Genomic DNA, 24,724 nt, shown 5'->3' with positions numbered 1-24,724 from the left:
GTGCTCCATAAACTCTTTATACATATTTCCTCCTCCTTCTTTTTTTTTTTTTTTGAGACAGAGTCTGGCTCTGTTGTCCAGGCTGGAGTGCAGCGGCGTGGTCTTGGCTCACTGCAGCCTCTGTCTCCCAGATTTAAGTGATTCTCCTGTTTCAGCCTCCCGAGTACCTGGGACCACAGGTGCCTGCCACCACACCTGGCTAATTTTTTGTACTTTTTTTTTTTTTTTTAAAGTAGAGACAAGGTTTCACCATGTTAGCCAGGATGGTCTCGATCTCCTGACCTCGTGATCTGCCCGCCTCAGCCTCCCAAAATGTTGGGATTACAGGAATGAGCCACCACGCCCGGTCATCTCCCTCTTTTCTTAAAGTTCTTGTAACATTGTATTGTAATTTCTTGACTAGCATCTGTCTTTTATTAGATTATAAGCTCCCTGAAAGTAGAGGCAAAATCTGTCATGTTCACTGCGCTCTTAACACTGAACATATGAACATAGTCCTTGGTTTATAAGCTCAAAACTTGATACATGTTTGTTGAGTAAATGTTTACTTGTATATTTCACCAGCTTTATCTTCCTTTATTCATTTATTTTTTGGTTTGTTTAGATGGGGTTGTATTTTTAGCACCAGAAGCATTTGAGACATACGCTAAATGCTCAAGAGATCCTTGGAAAATGAATGAATCTTGTCCAACACCTTCATTGCAAAAGTGGGGAGGAAGAGGATGTGCTACATATATGCAATGCCTGGCAAATAGGTGCGTAGTAAGAACTTGTCTATGCATAGGGCAACAGTAGAAGAATCAATGCCAGGGCCAAGGAGAGGAGTTGGAGGGAGTTGGCCAAATAGCTGGACCTAGTACTTCGAAGGGGGTCTGAGTCTGAACTCTATTACATTTCAATGAAAATCTCCCCTTGCTTGGGCTGGGGATGTTGGTTTTTTTTTTTTGTTGTTGTTGTTTTAATTTTAAACTAGGACCTAGTTAGGTAGGGGGAAGCACCAAATTAACTTTTTATGCTGCTTTGGATATCATTCTTTGCTTTTCTCATCTGTTAAACATGGGAATGGGAAGAGTAGAGGTTTGGATTGAAGGCCCTATCTAGCTAGAGGATTATCAATTTCACATTGTGTCTCGGAGAAAGGAAATTCCCTAGGAATGACTGGTAAAAGGCTTGCTATTCTTATTGGAACCAGCAGGTGGCAGGAAACGCATGCCCAACTGTATCTAGAGCTGCTCAGAGCTGGAGGAGGGGAAATCTGGTAGTGTACTCTGGAACCCAGGGAGATTGCTAGCAGTATGCCTGCTGAGTCTGGTGCTCAGAGATATGGTTTCCTAATAATTTGCGTAAGGAGGCCAGCCAGAGAATTCGAAAACCAGATGCTTTCTGCACAACAAATGAGGCAACATGGGAAGATGGTGGGAGTTGGGAAGGCTGGCCAAGATCACAGGCTCTGAGAAATTCAGGCATGTAGCTAGTTCCTCTCCATTCACCATCTGGGATTTAAAATTCCCTCTGCAAACTACCTGTTAAAGAGAGGTTTCTGGAGCAGAAGCTTGGACACCACTAGTGTACAAATCACTTCCAGAGCGGCTTTACTCCACAGGAAACTATTTTTTATGGTGAGCTCAATTCTCCATCACTGTAATTTCTAACATTTGGGCCAACGTAAGAGCCCTTATGAATTATAGATCACATTAATTCAAATGCATACAAGGATGCAGGCAGGAGAAATGTGAGTGGTAAAGTAAGTTGGGGCTGAAAATATCTGGTTAGAAGAGATGGTATTAACTGGAGAATGCATTCCCTATCTAAAGGCAGTTCCCGTGCACCAATACCTTATGGGAAGCACATCCAATATGGCTGAATGCTGTATTTTTTTTCTAATGAAGCCAGAAGTGTGATTTTTAAATGCCGACCCCTTAGTCCAGATTTTAAAAACACTCCTGGCCAAAGTAAAGATATTTGCATATCAAATTTCACCTTTTGGCTACTGGTTTTTGACCCCCACCTTGGTATAAGACTTAGTCTTTATTTAAGATCTATTAAACGCAGGACAATTTTTATCTGCTTCAGGATGGACACACAGATGACCAGATACAAACTCATGGTGGTATGGTTAATGTTTGGAGAAGAACCTCGGGTCTTTGAACACCTCCCTTGCCCTTGCCATCAGTGCCTCGTGATGCCAGTGACTTGGCCTTGCTATTGTGGGTCTCCTTCATCAGGAGTGGATGGGGTGATTGCCGAGGTATCGTCCAGGAGGGAACCAAGTAGGAGAACCTGATCAAATCTAAATAGTGGCCTCATCCACACTTTATCTGGCCAGAGAGAAAGTGTTTGTTTTCTTCTAGTGTGTCAAACTGGTTGGTATTTGGGGAGGGTAGAAGCAGCCTTTGAAAGTACCATAGGCCACCATACTACGTATCTTCAGGAGGCTCCATTCCCATTTTAGTCTATGCAAACAACGTCTAGTGGGGCTGTGCAGTGTCCAGTCAAAAGGCCTGGTGATAGTAAAATATCTTGGACATAGTCTTTTCAAATCAGTGTTTTTAACAAATGTCTCTAGCAAATGAAATTACAAAAAGCAGCTAGTCTATGGGGGAAAAAGGAAAAATAAAAACAAATCCTAGATATAGTTATGTTTGGTCATTTTCAGTTTCTTTCTTTTTCTTTTTTTTTTTTGAGACAAAGTCTCACTATGTTGCCCATATTGGTCTGGAACCCCTGAGCAATCCTCTCACCTCAGCCTTCCTAGTAGTTGGGATTACAGGCAAAAGCCATCGTTCCAGTTTCTTAATTAGACTTTTTTTTTTCTTTTTAAGAATCAGAGGCTAGGTATTCAATGGACAATATAGAGTAGCTAAAACTAGCGGTCATTTAAAAAATTCTCTCCGGCTTGCTGAACCCAAGACAATTTCCTCCTTCAATGCAGATTTAGAAGGATGGTGATATCTTAATTCCCATGGACATCTTCTGTCTTGGCATGTCTGCCTCCTCCCTATGGTAAACTGCCAGAAGTTAATTGAATCAGATTGCTGATGTTTAAGAAACATACTGATAGAAATTTGTATATATGTAATCATTTTAATACTTGGCACTTGCATGGTAGGAACAAAAAGCTGCTTTGGCATCACTGATTTAATTCTCACGTTTCCCTTTATACGCAGTTTGCGCATGAAGAACCTGGACCCAAGAATAGACTATCTTGAAGTCTCATAGTAAAGAGGACTAAAGAGGCAGGGTCTTTTGTCACAGCACATTGCAGCTTGGCAGACAACTATTTTGTTTTGTTTTTGTAATTTACTGATTAATAGATGCTTATTTTAAATAGATCAGTCTAAAGCTTATAGGATCTGGTACATTGCAGGTATATGCTGTGGCTTGCAACACTGTGACAGGTCCTAGTGTGTGGGTCCCTTGTTGCCCTAATCTGTCACTAGAAGAACTTCAGACTCTTGTCTGGACACTGCTTCTTTATTACTTTTAATGGCAAAAACTGCAGTTATTTTTGCACCAACTTAATCATTTGTTTATCCCCTTGTTCATCTGTTTAGCAAATACTTATTGCATGCTCACTATATGTTAGGCCTTGTGTTCGGCACCAGGGATCTAGCACTGAGCAAAAATAAACATGGTCTCTGCCTTTATGGAGCTTGCAATTTGGTAGATGAGATAGACTTTTAAAAAATCACATCGTTGAATTTATGCTTTTAAATCAGGAAACTTTTTTTTTTTTTTTTTTTGAGACAGAGTCTCACTCTGTTGCCGTGGGTGGAGTGCAGTAGTGCATGATCTCAGCTCACTGAAACATCCGCCTGCAGGGTTCAAGCGATTCTCCTGCCTCAGCCTCCCTAGTAGCTGGGATCACAGGTGCCTACAACTGTGCCTTGCTAATTTTTGTATTTTTAGTAGAGATGGGATTTTACTAGGTTAGCCAGGCTGGTCTGAAACTCCTGACTTCGGACAATCCATTCACCTTGGCCTCCCAAAGTGCTTGGATTACAAGCGTGAGCCACCACACCTGGCTGAAATCAGGATACATTTTTAGAAGGTTAGAAATTAAGTTCAATTAGAACATAGCACACACAGTGCACTAGAAGAGCAGGACAGGGAAAGAGAACAAGATATCTAGAGTCCTGTGTGTATATTTGAAGAACTAAGAAAAAAGCCAGGGTGGTTGGTGTTCAGAAAGCAAAAAGGAATTGATGTGAAAATGAGACTGCAGAGGAAAGCAGACTCTCTGATCCCCAGAACACTGGTCTTCTGGGGAACTGGTTAGGGACCCAGGGTATGGAGCAGTTTGCTCCAGCAGGCTACACACTCCCCAATGGTATTGCTTGGTCAGTGCACGACTTCTGAGTAAACAGAAGTTGGTTACTTTTCAGAGGTGCCCTGTCAAATATTCCTTTATTCAATCCCTCATGTGGTGAGAGAACCCACTCTGGTGGAGGATCTTGCTTGTTGCCTCTATCCTGGAGGCAGGAAGCAAAAGTCTGAACCTGGGCATTCTACTTTAAGATCTCACCTTTCATGTGAAGTTGTCTTCTGGAATCAAACCTATTAAAACCATGCAGGCTTGCAGAAAAAAGCCAATGGACATCTCCCAATCTTTTAGGTTTATAGTTAGTTATTTTCTTGACCCCATCAGCATTTAGTCCATTAATTCTGCCTTTAGGTATAACTTGATAATTTCTGTAGTGTTACTGTTGCAATTGGAAGAGTGGCTACCTATAGACCCAACTAGGGCATTATTTATGGGAGGAAAGCTGAGACCTCTACATCTTTAGTTCCTATTTCTAACCTGCCTTTTACATTGAGAAAGATGGACCGTTGAAACAAATAACACAAGACAAGACTGCTTAGAACTCTTTTGTTTACTACCAGCTGTCCCTCCTTAGGCAGTGACCCAAAAGCCTACCTTGTGATGTCTCCGCTTCCTCCTAAATCGGAGCAGCTCTTTATGTTGCCGAGACACAAAGTTAACGGCAGCGTATTCTAGTAGGGCTGAGAACACAAAGAGCAGGCAAACTGCCATCCAAATGTCAATGGCCTTCACATAGGACACCTAGAGTGGGGTGGAGGAGAAACACAGGGAAGTGAGAGCAGAGGAGTAGAAAATATTGAGCATGGTGGGATGTTTTCTGGTCTTCAGTAATTCCCCCAATCACTCACTGCTCTCTGCTCCTCGGCTGGGATATTAGGGTGGAGGTACAGAGGAAAACAGAAGAGAGATGATCAAACAGACTGGAAGGAATATTTGGGGTAAATATAGATTATGTTACCTATGAGAGTACTAAAGAGAGGACAATGGTATATTTAGCATTATCACTTAGAACAGGATACTGTGTTTTGCTTAAGGGTGATAGGAGCAAACTGTTGTACTGAGCATTAAAAGTGAATGTAGGATGTCAGCAAAAATGACACTATAAGGACCTCTGAAAATTCCTCCATAAAAATAATGAGAACACTGGAAAAAAATTGTCAGTGCCAACTTTTAAGAACTCTGCTAATTACCAAAGGCTTATAGCAGTCCTGTGAACATTTATTCGAGAAAATAAGCTGAATCTTAATAAGAACAGCAAGCTTTGTGGCATTGTTTAGAAGTGTTATTGAGATATAATTCACATACCATGCAATTCACACATTTAACATATACAGTTCACACATTTAAAGTGTTTAAATCATTAAACAAGAGTTTAATGATTTTTAGAATATTCACACATGTGCAACCATCATCATCAGTCAATTTTAGAACGTTTTCATTACCTCAAAAAGAAATCTGTTACCTTTTAGCCATCACCTCTCTATTCCCCCATCCATAAACAACCACTAATCTGTATTTTATATGAATGAAGTAATGTAATATGTGGCCTTTTATAATTGGCTTCTTTCACTTAGCATCATATTTTCAAGGTTCATTCATTGTAACGTGTCAGTATTTCATTCCTTTTTATGGCTGAATAGTACTCTGTTTTATGGATATACAACATATTGTTTATCCATGAATCAGTTAATGGACATTTAAGTTTTCACCTTTTAGCTACTGTGAGTAATGCTGCTATAAACATCCATGCACAAGTTTCTGCATGGCCATGTATTTTCATTTCCCTTGGAGCTTTGTGGTGTGTTGCCCTATTCCTATCCTAATCTACTCAGCTCCATGAAAACCAACAGCCTGTATGCACATGAAAACTAGCTGTCTGGCAGCTATTGGGTGGAGCAGAACAGAGCTGGAGCTTCTTCAAAGCCCCATACCCAGAGAGTTATCATCATTTGACGTATCTCATGTTTCACACAAAGATGCTATCTTTATTTGACCTGAATTGGGGCTGGCCCCGTGTGAACAACTTTTTCTTTGAGGGCATTAATCAAAAGCAATCAATAGTGATTACTACCTGAGGCAGTTGGGGCAAAATAATAGGTTAATCAAAAAGCTGAAAAGGAAAAGCTGGGTAATGAGATGTTTGTTTTTTCCAGACTTTGGAAAGCTCTGACATTCTTGGGAAACTGTGTGCAAGCTTAGAGCTGTGTGTATTCCTGGAAAGACCTGAGATGGCTCTAAGCTCTCATCTTTGGCTACCTTGATAGTCTGAGCAAGCAGGAAGTAAAGCCTGAGCCTAAGTCAAAGTTGTAAACTGCCTGGCAGAATGTTAAAGGTAGGTCTTAACATACACACAGAGCCCCTTGGGAAAGGCTAGGAGACTTACAGCTTCCAGGCATTTAAGAAACCTTTGTCTGATGTTTTGCTGACTACCAACATAACTGAGCAGAGATTTCAGTGGTCCCACAAAACAAATAATACAGACTTTACAGAATTAGTTCAGAAAAGTTGCTGAATAGTAACAGCAACAAATCTTGAAGAGGGGGGAGAATTTGATTTTCAAAGTCACCACATTATATAAATGTCCAAACTTGGCTGGCAAGATGGCTGAATAGGAACAGCTCTGGTCTGCAGCTCCCAGCGAGATCAACACAGAAGGCAGGTGATTTCTGCATTTCCGACTGACATACCCAGCTCATCTCATTGGGACTGGTTAGACAGCGGGTGTAGCCCACAGAGGGCGAGCTGAAGAGGGTGGGATGTTGCCTCACGCAGGAAGTACAAGGGGTTGGGGAACTCCCTGTCCTAGCCAAGGGAAGCCCTGGAGGACTGCGTGAGGGGTGGTGCACTCTGGCCCAGATACTACGCTTTTTTCACAGTCTTCACAACCCGCAGACCAGGAGATTCCCACAGGTGCCCAGGTCATGAGAGCCCTGGGTTTCCAGCACAAAACTGGGAGGCCGTTTGGGCAGACACCCAGCTAGCTGCAGGAGTCTTTTTTTCATACCCCCAGTAGCGCCTGGAACACCAGCGGGACAGAACTGTCCACTCCCTTGGAAAGGGGGCTGAAGCTAGGGATCCCAGCAGTCTAGCTCCACAGATCCCACCCCACAGAGCCCAGCAAGCTAGGTTCCAGTGGGTTGGAATTCTCATTGCCAGCACAGCAATCCGAAGTTGACGTGGACTGCTCAAGCTTGGTAGGGGGAGGGGTGTCTACCATCACTGAGGCTTGAGTAGGCGGGTTTCTCCTTATAGTGTAAACAAAGCCAATGGGAAGTTTAAACTGGGTGGAGTCCATTGCAGCTCTGTAAAGCCACTGTAGCCAGATGGCCTTTCTAGATTCCTTTTCTTTCAGGGCATCTCTGAAAGAAAGGCCGCAGCCCCAGTCAGGACCTTATAGATAAAACTCCCATCTCTCTGGGACAGAGCACCTGGGGAAAGGGGTGGCTGTGGGCACAGCTTCAGCAGACAAATGCTCCTGCCTGCCAGCTCTGAAGAGAGCAGTGGATTTCCCAACATAGCACTTGAGCTCTGCTAAGGGACCAACTGTCTCCTCAAGTGGGTCCATGACCCCTGTACCTCTTGACTGGGAGACACCTCCCAGCAGGGGTTGGAAGACACCTCATAGAGGAGAGCTCTGGCTGGCATCTGGTGAGTGCTCCTCTGGGACGAAGCTGTCAGAGGAAGAAACAGGCAGCGATCTTTGCTGTTCTGCAGCCTCTGCTGGTGACAACCAGGCAAACAGGGTCTGGAGTGGACCAGCAAACTCCAGCAGACCTGTAGCAGAGGGGCCTGTTAGAAGGAAAACTAACAAACAGAAAGGAATAGCATTAACATCAACAAAAAGGACATCCACACAGAAACCCCATCTGAAGGTCACCAGCATCCAAGACTAAAGGTAGATAAATCCACAAAGATGAAGAAAAACCAGCACAAAAAGGCTGAAAATTCCAAAAACCAGAATGCTGCTTCTCCTTCAAAGGATCACAGCTTCTTGCCAGCAAGGGAACAAAACTGGACAGAGAATTGAGTTTGAGAGATTGACAGAAATAGGCCAGAAGGTGGGTAATAACAAACTCCTTCAAGTGAAAGGAGCATGTTCTAATCCAAGGCAAGGAACCTAAGAACCTTGAAAAAAGGTTAGAGGAATTGCTAACTAGAATATCCAGTTTAGAGAAGAACATAAATGACCTGATGGAACTGAGGACAGCACAAGAACTTTGTGAAGCACACACAAGTATCAATAGCTGAATCTATCTAGTGGAAGAAAGGATATCAGAGATTGAAGATCAAGTTAATAAAGCATAAAGACAAGATTAGAGAAAAAAGAATGAACAAAGCCTCCGAGAAATATGGGACTATGTGAATATAGGACTACATTTGATTGGTGTACCTGAAAGTGATGGGGATAATGGAACCAAATTGGAAAACACTCTTCAGAATATTATCGAGGAGAACTTCCCCAACCTGGCAAGACAGGCCAACATTCAAATTCAGGAAGTACAGAGAACACCACAAAGATACTCCTCGAGAAGAGCAGTCCTAAGATGCATAGTCGTCAGATTCACCAAAGTTGAAATGAAGGAAAAAAAATGTTAAGGGCAGCCAGAGAGAAAAGTCAGGTTACCCCCAAAGGGAAGCCCATCAGACTCACAGTGGATTTCACTGCAGAAACCCTACAAGCCAGAAGAGAGTGGGGCCAGTATTCAACATTCTTAAAGAAAAGAATTTTCAACCCAGAATTTCATATCCAGCCAAACTAAGCTTCATAAGCAAAGGAGAAATCAAATCCTTTACAGACAAGCAAGTGCTGAGTGATTTTGTCACCACCAAGTCTGCCTTACAAGAGTTCCTGAAGGAAGCACTAAACATGGAAAGGAAAAACCAGTACCAGCCACTGCAGAAACATACCAAATTGTAAAGACCATTAGCAATATGAAGAAACTGCATCAACTAACAGGAAAAATAACCAGATAGTATAAAGACAGGATCAGATTCACCCATAACAAAATTAATCTTAAATGTAAACAGGCTAAATGCCCCAATTAAAAGACACAGACTGGCAAATTGGATGAGTCAAGACCCATTGGTGTGCTATATTCTGGAGACCCATGTAACGTGCAAAGGCATACATTGAATCAAAATAAAGGGATGAAGGAATATTTACCAAGCAAACGAAAAGCAAAGAAAAGCAGGGTTGCAATCTTAATCTCTGATAAAAGAGACTTTAAACCAACAAAGATCACAAAAGACAAAGAAGGGCATTACATAATGGTAAATGGATCAAGGCAACAAGAAGAGCTTACTGTCCTAAATATATATGCACCCAATACAGGAGCACCCGGATTCACAGACCAAGTTCTTAGAGACCTACAAAGAAACACTCCACAAAGTTAATAGTGGGAGACTTTAACACCCTACTGTCAGTATTAGACAGATCAATGAGACAGAAGATTAATAAGATATTAAGGACTTCAACTTAGCTCTGGACCATGCAGACCTAATAGACATCTACAGAACTTTCCATCCTAAATCAGCAGAATATACATTCTCAGCACCACACTGACCACATAATTGGATGTAAAACACTCCTCAGCAAATGCAAAAGAATGGAAATCATAACAGTCTCTCAGCTCACAGTGCAATCAAATTGGAACTCAGAATTAAGAAACTCACTCAAAACCACACAACTACATGGAAACTGAACAACCTGCTCTGGAATGACTACTGGGTAAATGACGAAATTAAGGCAGAAATAAATAAGTTATTTGAAACAAATAAGAACAATGACACAATGCATCAGAATCTCTGGGACACAGTGAAAGCAGTGTTTAGAGGGAAATTTATAGCACTAAATGACCACAGGAGAAAACAGGAAAGAGATAAAGTCAACACTCTAACATCACAATTAAAAGAACTAGAGAAGCAAGAGCAAACAAATCTAAAAGCTAGCAGAAGACAAGAAATAACTAAGATCAGAGCAGAACTGAAGGAGATAGAAACACAAAAACCCTTCAAAAAAATCAGTGAATCCAGGAGCTGATTTTTTTGAAAAGATTAGGGCTGGGCATGGTGGCTCATGCCTGTAATCCCAGCACTTTGAGAGGCTAAGGCAGGTGGATCACCTGAGATCAGGGGTTTGAGACTAGTCTGGCCAACATAGTGAAACCCTGTCTCTACTAAAAATACTAGAAATTAGCTGGTCGCAGGCACCTGTAATCTTGGCTACTCAGGAGGTTGAGACAGGAGAATCACTTGAACCTAGGAGGCAGAGGTTGCAGTAAGCCAACAGCATCCATTGCACTCCAACCTGGACAACAAGAGCAAAACTCAGTCACAAAGAAAAAAAAAAAAAAAAGAAAAGAAAAGAAAAAGAAAGAACAAAACAGACTTCTAGCCATTCTAGCCAGGCTAATCAACAAGAAAAGAGAAAAATGAAATAGACACAATAAAAAATCATAAAGGGGACATCACCACTGATCCCAGAGAAATACAAACTACCATCAGAGAATACTATAAACACCTCTATGCAAATAAACTAGAAAATCTGGAAGAAATAGATAAATTCCTGGACATATACACCCTCCCAAGACTAAAACAGGATGAAGTCGAATCCGTGAATAGACCAATAACAAGTTCTGGAATTGAGGCACTAATTAATAGCCTACCAACCAAAAATATCCCAGGACCAGATAGATTCACCACTGAATTCTACCAGAGCTACAAAGAAGAGCTGGTACCATTCCTTCTGAAACTATTCCAAACAATAGAAAAAGAGGGACTCTGCCCTAACTCATTTTATGAGGCCAGCATCATCCTGATACCAAATCCTGGCAGAGACACAACAAAAGAGAATTTCAGGTCAATATCCCTGATGAACATTGATGTGAGAATCCTCAATAAAATTCTGGCAAAGAAATCCAACAGCACATCAAAAAGCTTATCCACCATGATCAAGTTGGTTTCCTCCCTGGGATGCAAGGCTGGTTCAATATATATAAATCAGTAAACGTAATCTATCACATAAACAGAACCAATGACAAAAACCACATGATTATCTCAATAGATGCAGAAAAGGTCTTCAATAAAATTAAACACCCCATTCATGCTTGGTATTGATGGGATGTATCGTGAAATAATAAGAGGTATTTATGACAAACCCACAGCCAATATCATAGTGAATGGACAAAAGCTGGAACCATTCCCTTTAAAAACCAGCAAAAGACAAGGATGCCCTCTCTCACCATTCCTATTCAATGTAGTATTGGAAGTTTTAGCCAGGGGAATCAGGCGAGAGAAATAAATAAAGCGTATTATTTATTTCCAAGAGAGGAAGTCAACTTGTCTCTGTTTGCAGATGACATGATTGTATATTTAGAAAACCCCATCGTCTATACCCAAAACATCCTTAAGATGATAAGCAACTTCAGCAAAGTCTCAGGATACAAAATCCATGTGCAAAAATCACAAGCATTCTTATATGCCAATAATAGACAAATAGCCAAATCATGAGTGAACTACCATTCACAATCACTATAAAGAGAATAAAATACCTAGGAATACAACTTACAAGGGATGTGAAGGATCTCTTCAAGGAGAACTACAAACTGCTGCTTAAGGAAATAAGAGAGGACACAAACAAATGGAAAATAATTCCATGCTCATGGATAAGAAGAATCGATATTGTAAAAATGGCCATACTGCCCAAAGGAATTTATAGATTCAGTGCTATACATCAGCTACCATTGACTTTCTTCATAGAATTAGAAAAAAACTACTTTAAATTTCATATGAAACCAAAAAGGAGCCTGCATAGCCAAGACAATTTTAAGCAAAAAGAACAAAGCTGGAAGCATCACACTACCTGACTTCAAACTGTACTACATGGCTACAGTAACCTAAATAGCATGGTATTGGTACCAAAACAGATATGTAGACCAATGGAGCAGAACAGAGGCTTCAGAAATGACACCACACATCTACAGCCATCTTTGACAAACCTGACAAAAACAAGCAATGGGGAAAGAATCCTCTATTTAATAAATGGTGTTGGGAAAACTGGCTAGCCATATGCAGAAAACTGAAACTGGACCCCTTCCTTACAGCTGATAAAAAAATTAACTCAAGGTGGATTAAAGACTTAAATGTGGCCAGTCAAGCCTGTAATCCCAGCACTTTGGGAGGCCAAGGTGGGCGGATCACAAGGTCAAGAGATCGAGACCATCCTGGCCAACATGGTGAAACCCCATCTCTACTAAAAATATAAAAACTAGCTGGGCATGGTGGCATGTGCCTATAGTCCCAGCTACTTGGGACGCTGAGGCAGGAGAATTGCTTGAACCTGGGAGACAGAGGTTGCAGTGAGCCGAGATCGCACCACTGCACTCCAGCCTGGTGCCTGGTGACAGAGCAAGACTGTCTCCGGGAAAAAAAAAAAAAAAAAAAAAAAAAAGACATAGGCATGGGCAAAGACTTCATGACAAAAACACCAAAAGCAATGGCAACAAAAGCCAAAATTGACAAATGGGATCTAATTAAACTAAAGAGCTTCTGCACAGCAAAATAAATTACCATCAGTGAACAGGTAACCTACAGAATAGGAGAAATTTTTTGCAGTTTATCCATCTAACAAAGGGCTAATATCCAGAATCTACAAAGAACTTAAAGAAATTTACAAAACTCCCACAACACCATCAAAAGCTTGGTGAAGGATATGTACAGACACTTCTCAAAAGAAGACATTTATGTGGCCAACAAATATATGAAAGAAAGCTCATCATTACTGGTCATTAGAGAAATGCAAATCCAAACCACAATGAGATACCATCTCATGCCAGTTAGAATGGTGATCATTAAAAAGTCAGGAAACAACAGATGCTGGAGAGAATGTGGAGAAATAGAAATGCTTTTACACTGTTGGTGGTAGTATAAATTAGTTTAACCATTGTGGAAGACAATGTGGTGATTCCTCAAGGATCTGGAAGCAGATATTCCTTTGACCCAGCAATCCCATTACTGAGTATATACCCAAAGGAGTATAAATCATTCTGCTGTAAAGACAGATGCACACATATATTTACTGCAGAAGTGTTAGTAATAGCAAAGACTTGGAACCAACCCAAATGCCCATCAATGATAGATTGGATAAAGAAAATATGGCACATATACACCATGGAATACTATGAAGCTATCAAAAAGGATGATTTTATGTCCTTTGCAGGGACATGGATGAAGCTGGAAACCATCATTATTGGCAAACTAACACAAGAACAGAAAAACCAAACACTGCCTGTTCTCACTCATAAGTGGGAGTTGAACAATGAGAACCCATAGATACAGGGAGGTGAACATCAGACACTGGGGCCTGTTGGGAGGTGGGTAACTAGGGGAGGGATAGCATTAAGAGAAATACCTAATATAGATGTCGGGTTGATGGGTGCAACAAACCCCCATGGCACATGTATACCTATGTAACAAAACTGCACATTCTGCACATGTATACCTATGTAACAAAACTGCACATTCTGCACATGTATACCTATGTAACAAAACTGCACATTCTGCACATGTATACCTATGTAACAAAACTGCACATTCTGCACATGTATCCCAGAACTCAAAATGTCTAATTTTAACATAAAAATCTAAGACATGCAAAGAAAGAGAAAAGAATGGCTCATACATACATAGGGAGAAAAGCAGTCAAAAGCAGCTTCCCCTGAGGAAGCCCAGATGCTGAAATTAATAAAGACTTTAATCAGTAATTTTAGGTATGTTCAAAAAACTAAAGGAAATTATGTCTAAACAAGTAAAGGAAAATATGAGAGCAGTGTCTCATCAAATACAGCATATTGATAGAAAGAAATAATAGCCTGTAATCCTTGCATTTTGGGAGACTGAGGTGGGTGAATCATCTGAGGCCAGGAGTTTGAGACCAACCTGGCCAATATGGTGAAATCCCGTCTGTACTAAAAGTATAAAAATTAGCTGGATGTGTTGATGCATGCCTGTAATCCCAGCTACTCAGAAGGCTGAGATTGAAGAATCACCTGAAGACAGGAGGCAGAGATTGCAGTGAGCTGAGATGTAATGCTGTACTCCAGCCTGGGCAACGGAGCAAGGCTCCATCTCAAAGAAAGAAATAGCAAATAAAAACCAAATAGAAATTCTGGAGTTGAAATGTAAAATAGCTGAAATGAAAACTTTGCTAGATGCAATCAACAGTATTTAAGAAGACAGAAGAATCAGGAAACTTGAAGAAAAATCAGTGAATTATCATATTATCAGATCATATTATCAGAGATTATATGATCTGAGGAACAGAATGAAGGAAAAAAACAGCCTCAGAAACCTGTGGGGAACCATGAAATGCACCAACCTAATGTTTAATAGGAATCTCCAGTGGAGACAAAGAAAGAATATTTGAAAAGATAATGCCTGTAATCTTATCAAATTTGATGAAAAACAGCAATCTATACATCTAAGAAACTCTAGATGAAAGCTCTTGATGAAAAACAGCAATCTATACATCTAAGGGAACTCCAAGTCAGATAAACTTAAACGGATCCACACCTAGACACATTCTAATCAAACTGTCAGGAGACAAAGGCAGAATCTCTTTTTTTTTTTTTTTTTTTTTTTAAATTTGGAGTCTCACTCTGTCACCCAGGCTAGAGTGCAATGGCTAGATCTTTGCTCACTGCAACTTCTACCTCCTGGTTTAAGCAATTCTCCTGCAAATGCAGAATCTTAAAATAGCAAAAGAGAAGCAACTCCTCTTGTACAAGGGATTCTTGATAAGATTAACAGTTGTATTCTCATTCACACCATGGCGTACAGAAGACAGTGGGATGACATTTTCAAAGTGCTGAAAGGAAAATTTTTGTCAAGAATTCTGTATCCCTCAAAAATGAAAAATAATATTTAGGTAAACAAAAGCCGAGAGACTTTTCCAGTAGCAGATCTGTCCTACAAGAAATACTAATGGAAGTCCTTCAGGCTGAAATAAAAGGATGCTAGTCAATATCTCAAATTCATATGAAGAAATAAGTAATATTAGTAAAGATTACTGCATAGGTAAATATACAAGACAATATAATAAGTGTAGTTTTGTTTATAACTTTTTTCTCCTATCCAATTTAAAAGACAGTTGAGTAAAGCAATGATTATAAACCTGTGTTAATGAATACATAATGAAGATGTAATTTGTATGATAATAGCAGTGCAAGGGAAGGGGAAAGTAACTGGCTATATATGAGCAACGATTTTATGTTTATGTGACCCTAAAATTCATATGTTGAAGTTCTAACCCCCAATATGACTGTATTTAGAGATAGGGCCTATGAGGAAGTGACAAAGGTTAAATGAGATCTTAGAGGTGGGGCCTTAATTAAATAGGAATTAGGGAGGAAGAGATACCAAAACTCTTTCTCCACCATGTTTGGACAAAGCAAGAAAGTAGTCATCTGGAAGCCAGAAAGAGAACCCTCACTAGCAACTGAATTAGCTGCCACCTTGATCTTGGACTTCCCAGGTTTCAGAACTATGAAAAATAAATTTTTATTGTTTAAACCACCAAATTTGTAGCATTTGTTTTAGCAATCCAAGTAAACTAAGACACTGTTGTAATTAAGTTAGTGTTAATAATCTGAATTAGATGTTTCTAAAATAAAATGGAATTGTAATCCCCAGGGTGTTCATGAAAAAAAACAAAACAAAACAAAACAAAAAAAAAAACTAAAATAAATAGTAAAAGAAATTAGAAATACTTTTTTTTTTTTTTTTTGAGAAGGGTCTCACTTTGTCACCCAGGCTGGAGTGCAGTGTTGCAAGCATGGCTTAGTGCAGCCTCAATCTCCAAGGTTCAAGCTATCCTCCCACTTCAGCCTCCCAAGTAGCTACGACTACAGCTGTGTGCCATCCCACACAGCTGATTTTTAAAAATTATTGTTTGTAAAGATGGGTTTTCACCATGTTGCCCAAGCTGGTATTGAACTCCTGAGCTCAAGCAACCTAACTGCCTCAGCCTCTCAAAGTGCTGGGGTTATAGGCATGAACAATTGCACTGACAAAAACACATATTTAATGCAAAAAAGGCAGTAATGGAGGAACAAAGACACAAAAAATAAGACATATATATATATATATATAACAACACAATGGCAGATATAAATTATACCAATTGTAATTTTTATCACAAGTAAATTAAGTGGAAATAGACTAAATAAACCAATTGGAAGTTAGAGATTTTCAGACTGGATTAAAAAATAACATGCAACTACATACTGTCTATGAAAGACACACTTTTGATTCAAAGGCACAACTAGGATAAAAGTAGAAGAATGGAAAAAGACATACCATGTAAACAGTAACCAAAAGAGACTTGTAGGTGATTATGTCAAACACACACACACACCACACCCACAAACACATACACACAAACCCAGTATTTAAGAAAAATGTTATTAAAAGATGAAGAGCATTTCATAATAAAAGAGTCAATCCATCAGAAATATAACAACTATAAACATCTACACACCTAACAACAGGGCCACAAATACATGAAGCAAAACTGCCTGAATTGAAGTGATAGATAATGCAACAATAATACTTGGAGTCTTCAAAACCCTGCTTTCAATAATGAATAGAACAATTAGAAGATTGCCAAGGAAATGAAAACTTTGAATGACACTGTAAACCAACTATACCTAAAAAATATCTATAGAACACTCTACTCAATAATAGAAGAATATACATTCTTCTGAAGTGCACATGGCGTATTCTTACGCAGAAAACAAGTCTCAAGAAACTTAAAATAGTTGAAATCATAAAAAATATGTTTTCTGATTTCAATGGAATATTAAAAATCAATAACCAAAAGAAAGTTAGAAAACTCACAAAAATAATGCATCAAAGAATAAATAAAAGATTAAGGAATACTCTGAGTTGAATTACAAAAACACAATATACTAAAACTAATGAGATGAGCTAAAATAATTTTTAGAGGGAAGTGTATAGCTGTAAGCACCTGTATTAAAAAGAAGAAAGCTCCCAAATTAATAACCTAACTTTTCATTTTAAGAAACTAGGAGGGCAAACTAAAGTCAAAGTAAGCAGATGGAAGAAAATAATAAACATTAGAATAGTAGTAAGTAAAATAGTGGAAAAATAATAGAGAAAACCAATGAAACCAAAAGGTAATTCTTTGAAAAGATCAGCAAAATTGAATAACTGCTAACTATACTGTTCAAGAAAAAATGAGGGAAGAATCAGATTACTAAAATAGAGTGAAAGAGGGGGCATTTCCATTGATTTTACAGAAATAAAATGGGTTATTAGGGAATAGTTTGAACAACTGTATGCCAATAAATTAGATAACCTAAATGAAGTGGACAAATTCCTAAGAAGATACTAACTCAAAAAGAAATGGAGGCTGTGCATGGTGGCTTACACCTGTAATCCTTTGGGAGGCAGAGGTGGGTGGATCACTTGAGGTCAGCAGTTCAAGACCAGCCTGGCCAACATGGTGAAACCCTGTCTCTACTAAAAATACAAAAATTAGCTGGGTATGATGGTGTGCACCTGTAATCCTAGGTACTTGGGCAGCTGAGGCAGGAGAATCACTTGAACCCAGGAGGCAGAGGTTACAGTGAGCTGAGATCGTGCCACTGCACTCCAGTTGAGTGAAACTCCACCTCAAAAACAAAACAAAACAAAACAAAACAAAGCACTAAATCAAAATCTTGAATGCACACATAACATGTAAGGAGATTGAATTAGTAATCCAAAACTAAATAAAAAGGTCCAGATGGCTTCCTTCATGAACTCTACCAAACATTTAAAGAATTAAGACAAATCCTTCTTATACTCTCAGAGAAGTGGAAGTGGATAGAACATTTCCCAACTCATTCTAAGAAGCCAGTATTACCCTAATAAAAAAACCAAAGACATCACAATAAAGAAAACTACATATCAATATCTCTTCTGAATACAGAGAAAAAAATTCTCAAGAAAACACTAGCAAACCAAATCTAGTGATATATAGAAAAGAATTATACATCATGAGTAAGTGGGATGTATCTCAGGAATGCAATGTTAGTTGAGTACACACAAATCAATCGGTCACCATATGAATAAAATAAAGGAAAAATATCACACAATCCTCGAAATAGATGCAGAAACAGGATTTGACACAGTTCAACACCTTTCATGGTAAAAATACTTAGCAAATTAAGAATTGAAAACTTCCTCAAACTGTAAAGGGCATCTATGTAAAATCCATGGCTAACTTCATGTTTAATAGTGAAAAACTGAAAGCTTTCTCTGTAAGATCAGGAATGAGACAGGAATATCTGTTCTTATTCTTCATTGTATTGGAAGATCTAGCCAGTGAAATTAGTGAGAAAAAGAAATAAATGGCATCTTGGGGGGAAAGGAAAAAGTAAAGCCATCTCTATTTGTAGATCACATGGTCTTGTACAAAGAAAATCCTAAGGCTATATAAAAGACTTAGGGTTAATAAATGAATTCAGCAAAGTTATTGGATACAAGATGAACGTACAAAAATCAATTGTATTTCTATAGGCTAGAATGAATAATTTAAAAATTAAACTTAAAAAAATTCAATTTATATAGCATAAAAGAATATAATACCTGTACAATACCTGTTGTAAGTACAAGACTTGTACACAAAAACTAGAAATCTTTGTTGAAAAAAATTAAAGATGACCTAAATAAATGGGAAGAAATCCCATGTTGATGATGGGAATAAATAATATTGTTAAGATGGCAGTACTACCCTAATTCATCTATGGATTCAATGCATTCTTTATTAAAACCCAGCTATTATTTTTGTTTCAAAAACTGACAAGCTGATTCTAAAATTTATATTTGTGTTCATATGCAAATGCAAAAGACAGAGAGTAGCCAAAACAATCTTGAGTTGGAGGACTCACACTTCCAGATTTTAAAACTTACTCCAAAGCTACAGTAACCAAAACAGTGTGGTACTGACAAAAGGATCAGCATATAGATTCAATGGAGTAGAATCGAGAGTCCAGAAGTAAGCCAATCTATTTATGAGTCAACTGATTTTTTTGACATGGGTGTCAATTCAACAGGGGAAATAATACTCTTCTCAACAAATGGTGCTGGGATATTCACACGTGAAAGAATGAAGTTGGGCTGGGTGCAGTGGCTCACACCTGTAACTCTTGCACTTTGGGAGGCTGAGGCAGGTGGATCACATGGGGTCAGGAGTTCGAGACCAGCCTGGCAAACATGGTGAAACCCCATCTCTACTAAAAATACAAAAATTAGCCTGCTGTGGTGGTGCATGCCTGTATTCCCAGCTACTCAGGAGGCTGAGGCAGGAGAATCACTTGAACCCAGGAGGTGGAGGTTGTAGTGAGCTGAGAGTGTGCCACTGTACTCTAGCCTGAGCAACAGAGTGAGACTGTCTCAAAAAAAAAAAAAAAAAAAAAAAAAAAAGAAACGAAAAAAGATGAAGTTTGACATCTTCCCTCACATCACATATAGAAATAAATCTAAATGTGCCAAAGTTTCAAAGTTTAGTTCTAAACATAAGAACTAAACTATGAAATTCTTAGAAGAAAATATAGGTGTAAATCTTCATGACCTTGGATTAGGCAATATTTTCTAAAAAATGACGTCAAGACCAGGCACAGTGGCTCACGCCTATAATCCCACCACTTTGGGAGGCCAAGACAGATCGCTAGAGTTCAGGAGTTGGAGACCGAGCTGGCCAACATGGTGAAACCCCTTCTCTACTAAAAATGCAAAAATTAGCCAGGCCTGGTGGTATACACCTATAATCCCAGCTACTCAGGAGGCTGAGGCTGGAGAATTGCTTGTAATCAGGAAGGAGAGGTTGCAGTAAGCCAAGTTCATGCCACTGCACCAGCCTGGGCAACAGAACAATACTTCATCTCAAAAAAAAAAAAAAAAAAAGCATAATCAACAACAACAAAACAATAGATAGATTTTATCAAAATTAAAAGCTTTTGTAGATAAATGATACTATCAATCAAGAGAGAAGAAAACCCATAGCATCTTAATCCATTTTGTGTTATTTCAAAAGAATATCTAAGATGGGGTAACTTATAAGGAAAAAATGGCTTATTTGGCTCACAATTCTGATGTCTGGAGAAGTTCAAGATTGGGCATCTGGTGAGGGCCTCAGGCTGCTTCCACTCATGGTAGAAAGTGAAGGGGAGCCAGCATGTACAGAGATCACATGGTGAGAGAGGAAATGGTGGGAGATGCCAGGCTGTTTTTGTAAAATTATTTTTTAAAATTTTATTTATTCTTAAATAAATTTTGGGATACATGTGCAGGACATGCAGGATTGTTACATAAGTGTATTAGCTGTGGCCAGGCTCTTTTTAACAATGAATAGAGTGAGAACTCACCCCTGAGAGAGGGCATTAATCTATTCATGACGAATCCTATGATCCAAATACCTCTATTAGGACTCACCTCCAATGTTAGGGATTAAATTTTAATACAAGGTTTGTAAGGGACAAGAATCCAAATCACAGCACATAGAATGAGAGAAAATATTGCAAATCATGTATCTGATAAAGTTCTAAAATCCAGAATAAATAAAGAACTATTACAACTCAATAACAGTAAGATCAAAAGTGAGTAAAATATTTTAATAGACATTTCACCAAAGAAGATATAGAAATGATCAATGAGCACGTGAAAAATGCTAAGCATTATTATTCATTAGCAAAATGCAAATCAAAACCACAATGTGATACTATTTTACACCAACTAAGATGGCTAAAATTAAAAAAAAAAAACATAATTATATTAGTGAAGGTGTGGAGACATTGGAACTCTGGTGGGATCATAAAATGGTGTAGCTGCTTTGGAAAACAGTTTGGGAATTCCTCAAAAAGTTAAGCATGTAGTTAACATGTAACACAACAATTTCACTTCTAGGTATATACCTTAGAGAACTGAAAACATGTCCACATGAAAACTTGTACATAGATGTTCACAGCAGCATTATTTATAGTAAAGTGAAAATAAACCAAATGCCTAATTGCTGAATAGATAAACAAAATGTGACATATCTCTACCATGGAATATTAATTCAGCCAAAAAAGGAATGAAGTACTGATGCATTCTACAGCATGGATAAACCTTAAAAAGATTATACTAAGTGAAAGAAGCCAATCATAAAAGTCGACATATTGTATGATTCCATTTATATGAGATGTCCAGAATAGGCAAATTTATACAGGTATTAAGTATTTATGGCTATCAAGGGCTCCTGAGAGTGGGGAATGAGGAGTGACTGCTGGAGAGTACGGATTTTCTTTTTGGGTGATGAAAATGTTCTGGAATTAGATACTGTCTGTAGGTAGTTGTATAGACAGGATTGTACAACTTTGCAAATATATTAAAAGACACTAAATCTAATGCTTATAAAAAGGCAGATGAATAAAAAATATGAATGAAGGGGAACGTGAAGTTGAATATTAATAACACATGGAACCAAATATTGAGTCTAGTGTTAACCATGAGTGCGGCAGAATGTTGCATCTAGGGTAAACCATAAGCAGAGGAGAATGTGGCATCAACTATTAATAGTGAGTGGAGCAGCATGTTGAATCTAGCATAAGGAAAAGAAAGCAGAACATTATGTCTGCTGTTACAATTACACACAGCAGAATGTGTTGTCAGGTGTTAATAGTTATCAGAGAATGTGGATTCAAGCATTTGTAGTGAATGTAGCACAATATGAAGTCTAGTGTGAATGGTGCAGAGAGCATATTGTCAAGTTTTGTTGTAAGGGTGAATAAAGGAGAGTGTGGTGTCTTCTGCTGATGGCAAGTGAAACAGAATGTTGTGTCTCACATTAAAAGTTAATGGAACAGTCACTGTCATGAAAAACAAAAAACAGCTGGGAGACTGTTCTAGGTTAAAAGAGACAAAATGGAGCAACCATGTGCAATATAAACTGGAGTCTTGATTGGATCCCTCATCATATTTTCTGATGACTTTTTGAAAAGTGGGAGAATTTAAGTAAAGGTTCTATATTAGATGATATTATTTTATTATTTCAAATCAAATTATTTCTAAGTCAATAATTATTGAATTAATGTTAAGTTTTAAAGATGTGATAATGTCATTGCGATTCTCCTTCCTTATTTTGAGGTGAATTGTTACGTCTGTGTTGATTCAGCAAAAATTGCATCTACCTACCTACCTATCTACCTACCTACGTATCTGCCTACCTGTTCATCTATCTATGTATTCATCCATCCGTCTACCTATATAGAGAAAGTATATATGGCAAATTGATGACTGGTGAATCTGGGTAAAGGGTATGAGTATGATTCTGGGTAAAGAGTGTTTATCGTATATTCTATCTACTTTTATATATCAAAACAGAATGTTAAGCAGCATTAATTGGAAATGGTGCAAAACATTGTTTTTAGCAGAGGGCTAAAGGAAGCAGAATACGGTGTCTGGCTTTAATAGTAGAACAGAACATTGTGTCTGTTGTTGAGTGAATACAGCAGAATGTGACTCAAACAATAATAGTGGATGTGGTAGAATGCAGCATGTAGCATTAAAAGCGTGAAGTAGAATGAAGCATCAATGATTAATAGTGAAGGGAACAGAATGTTGAACCTCAGCTAGAGGTAAATGGAGGAGTATATGATGTCTAGCATTAATAGTAAGTGAAATGAAACATTATGTTTAGTGTTAAAAGTGAATTAAGTAATCCCAGCACTTGGGAGGCTGAGGCGGGCGGATCACGAGGTCAGGAGTTCAAGACCAGCCTGGCCAACATAGTGCAACCCCGTCTCTACTAAAATTACAAAAATGAGCTGGGCATGGTGGTACATGCCCGTAATCCCAGCTACTCAGGAGGCTGAGGCAGGAGAATCACTTGAACCCAGGAGGTGGAGGTTGCAGTGAGCCGAGATCACACCACTGCCCTCCAGCTTGGGCAACAGAGTAAGACTTCATCTCAAAAAAATAAAAAGTGAATTAAGCAGAATGCAAGGTCTAGTGTCGACAGTGAAGGGAACAGAAAGTTGTACTGATTTTAAGGGTGACTGGAAGAAAAATAGTGCCTGGTGTTAGCAATGAATGAAGTGGGATGCTATGTCTGGTGTTAGAGGTGAATGGAACAGAATGTTGTGTCTAGCAAAAGGCTGAATGGAGCAGAATGTGTATCTGACATTAATAGCAGAATACCGTGTCTAGTGTTGATAGTGAATGAAGCAGAACATGGTTTAGGAGTTAACAGCAAATGTGGTGTTTAACACTAGAAATGTAAGAATCAAATTGAAGTGTGTCCAGAAAAGGGTTAATGAAACAGGCCCGAGGCTGCTATCTTAGAAAGGGCCTCTTGCAACTTTGCCTCTTGGATGGCATCTGCGAAGTTAGATTTTGGGTATATTCCTACTTTCCCTAACTGATAAGGCTGGCTCACTGTGCCTAGGTTGTACAAACAATCTGGTTCGTGCTGAACAATCTGCTTTCCTTTTGGGCATCTGGACTTTTGGCACATGCTAGGCAGAGGGTGCTGATGTGACCAGCTCCCAGTTAAAACATGGCACACTGAGCCTCAAATGAATCATAGAACAGTCTCTGTTTTTCTTTGTCTTTCCTTGTGTTTTTTAGGCAGAGTCTCACTTTGTTGCCCAACCTGGAGGGCAGTGGCATGATCTCAGCTCACTGCAAGCTCCACCTCTCTGGTTCTAGTGATTCTCCTGCTTCAGCCTCCTGAGTAGCTGGGATTACAGGCGCACACCATGATGCCTGGCTAGCAGTTTCTGTTTTTCTGTCTTTTTGGGCAGAAACATAACACACACGTCTGCATGTTGTTGCTGGAGTAAGAGTGCATTCTTTGTGACCCCTCATGGGAGAGTGAGAGTAAGGAAGCCTGTACATGGATTCCTCTAGTCTCTGTCTATGTTCTTTCCCCCTGATGAGCCAGCTGTATCTTCTGAATATGTTGCTGTAATAAATCTTAGCTGTGAAGAGCCGAGAATGGGAGAAGAGCGGAGTATGTGAGCAGCACAGCGGCCTCTTCTCTCCTCACCTTGCTCTCTCAGCTTACCTTTACCCGCCCACCTGCTTGGCCTCCAGAACACCTTCCACCATGACCACCTCAGCAAGTTCCCACTTAAAGAAAGGCGCTTAAGCAGGTGTACATGTCACTGAGTCAGGGTGAGAAAGTCTAGGCCATGTATATCTGAATCCATATACATGGTACTGGAAAAGGGCTGCACTGTAAGACCCAACCCTGAACAGTGAGCCCAAGTGTGTGGAAGAGTGCCTGAGTGGAATTTCTTTCTTTCTTTTTCTTTCTTTTTTTTTTTTTTTTTTTTTTGAGACGGGAGTTTTTACTCT

The 24,724-nt window shown here is 39.1% G+C and overlaps 1 protein-coding gene and 1 pseudogene across 1 annotated transcript in view; one reads left to right on the top strand and one right to left on the bottom strand.

The window, feature by feature from the left end:
* GLRA1 (glycine receptor alpha 1) overlaps window positions 1-24,724 on the bottom strand; it is a 106,512-nt gene that overhangs the window by 2,171 nt on the left and 79,617 nt on the right. The window contains exon 8 of the mRNA XM_003934049.3: window positions 4,919-5,065. Within this exon, the coding sequence (XP_003934098.2) occupies window positions 4,919-5,065 (147 nt within the window). The remainder of the gene's footprint in view (window positions 1-4,918; window positions 5,066-24,724) is intronic.
* Window positions 1-24,724, top strand: part of LOC101054197 (glutamine synthetase-like) — a 40,097-nt pseudogene that overhangs the window by 13,568 nt on the left and 1,805 nt on the right.

This window comes from Saimiri boliviensis, chromosome 1 (genome assembly GCF_048565385.1).
Source record: "Saimiri boliviensis isolate mSaiBol1 chromosome 1, mSaiBol1.pri, whole genome shotgun sequence".
NCBI lineage: Eukaryota > Metazoa > Chordata > Mammalia > Primates > Cebidae > Saimiri > Saimiri boliviensis.
This window is presented reverse-complemented; position numbering and strand designations above follow the sequence as displayed.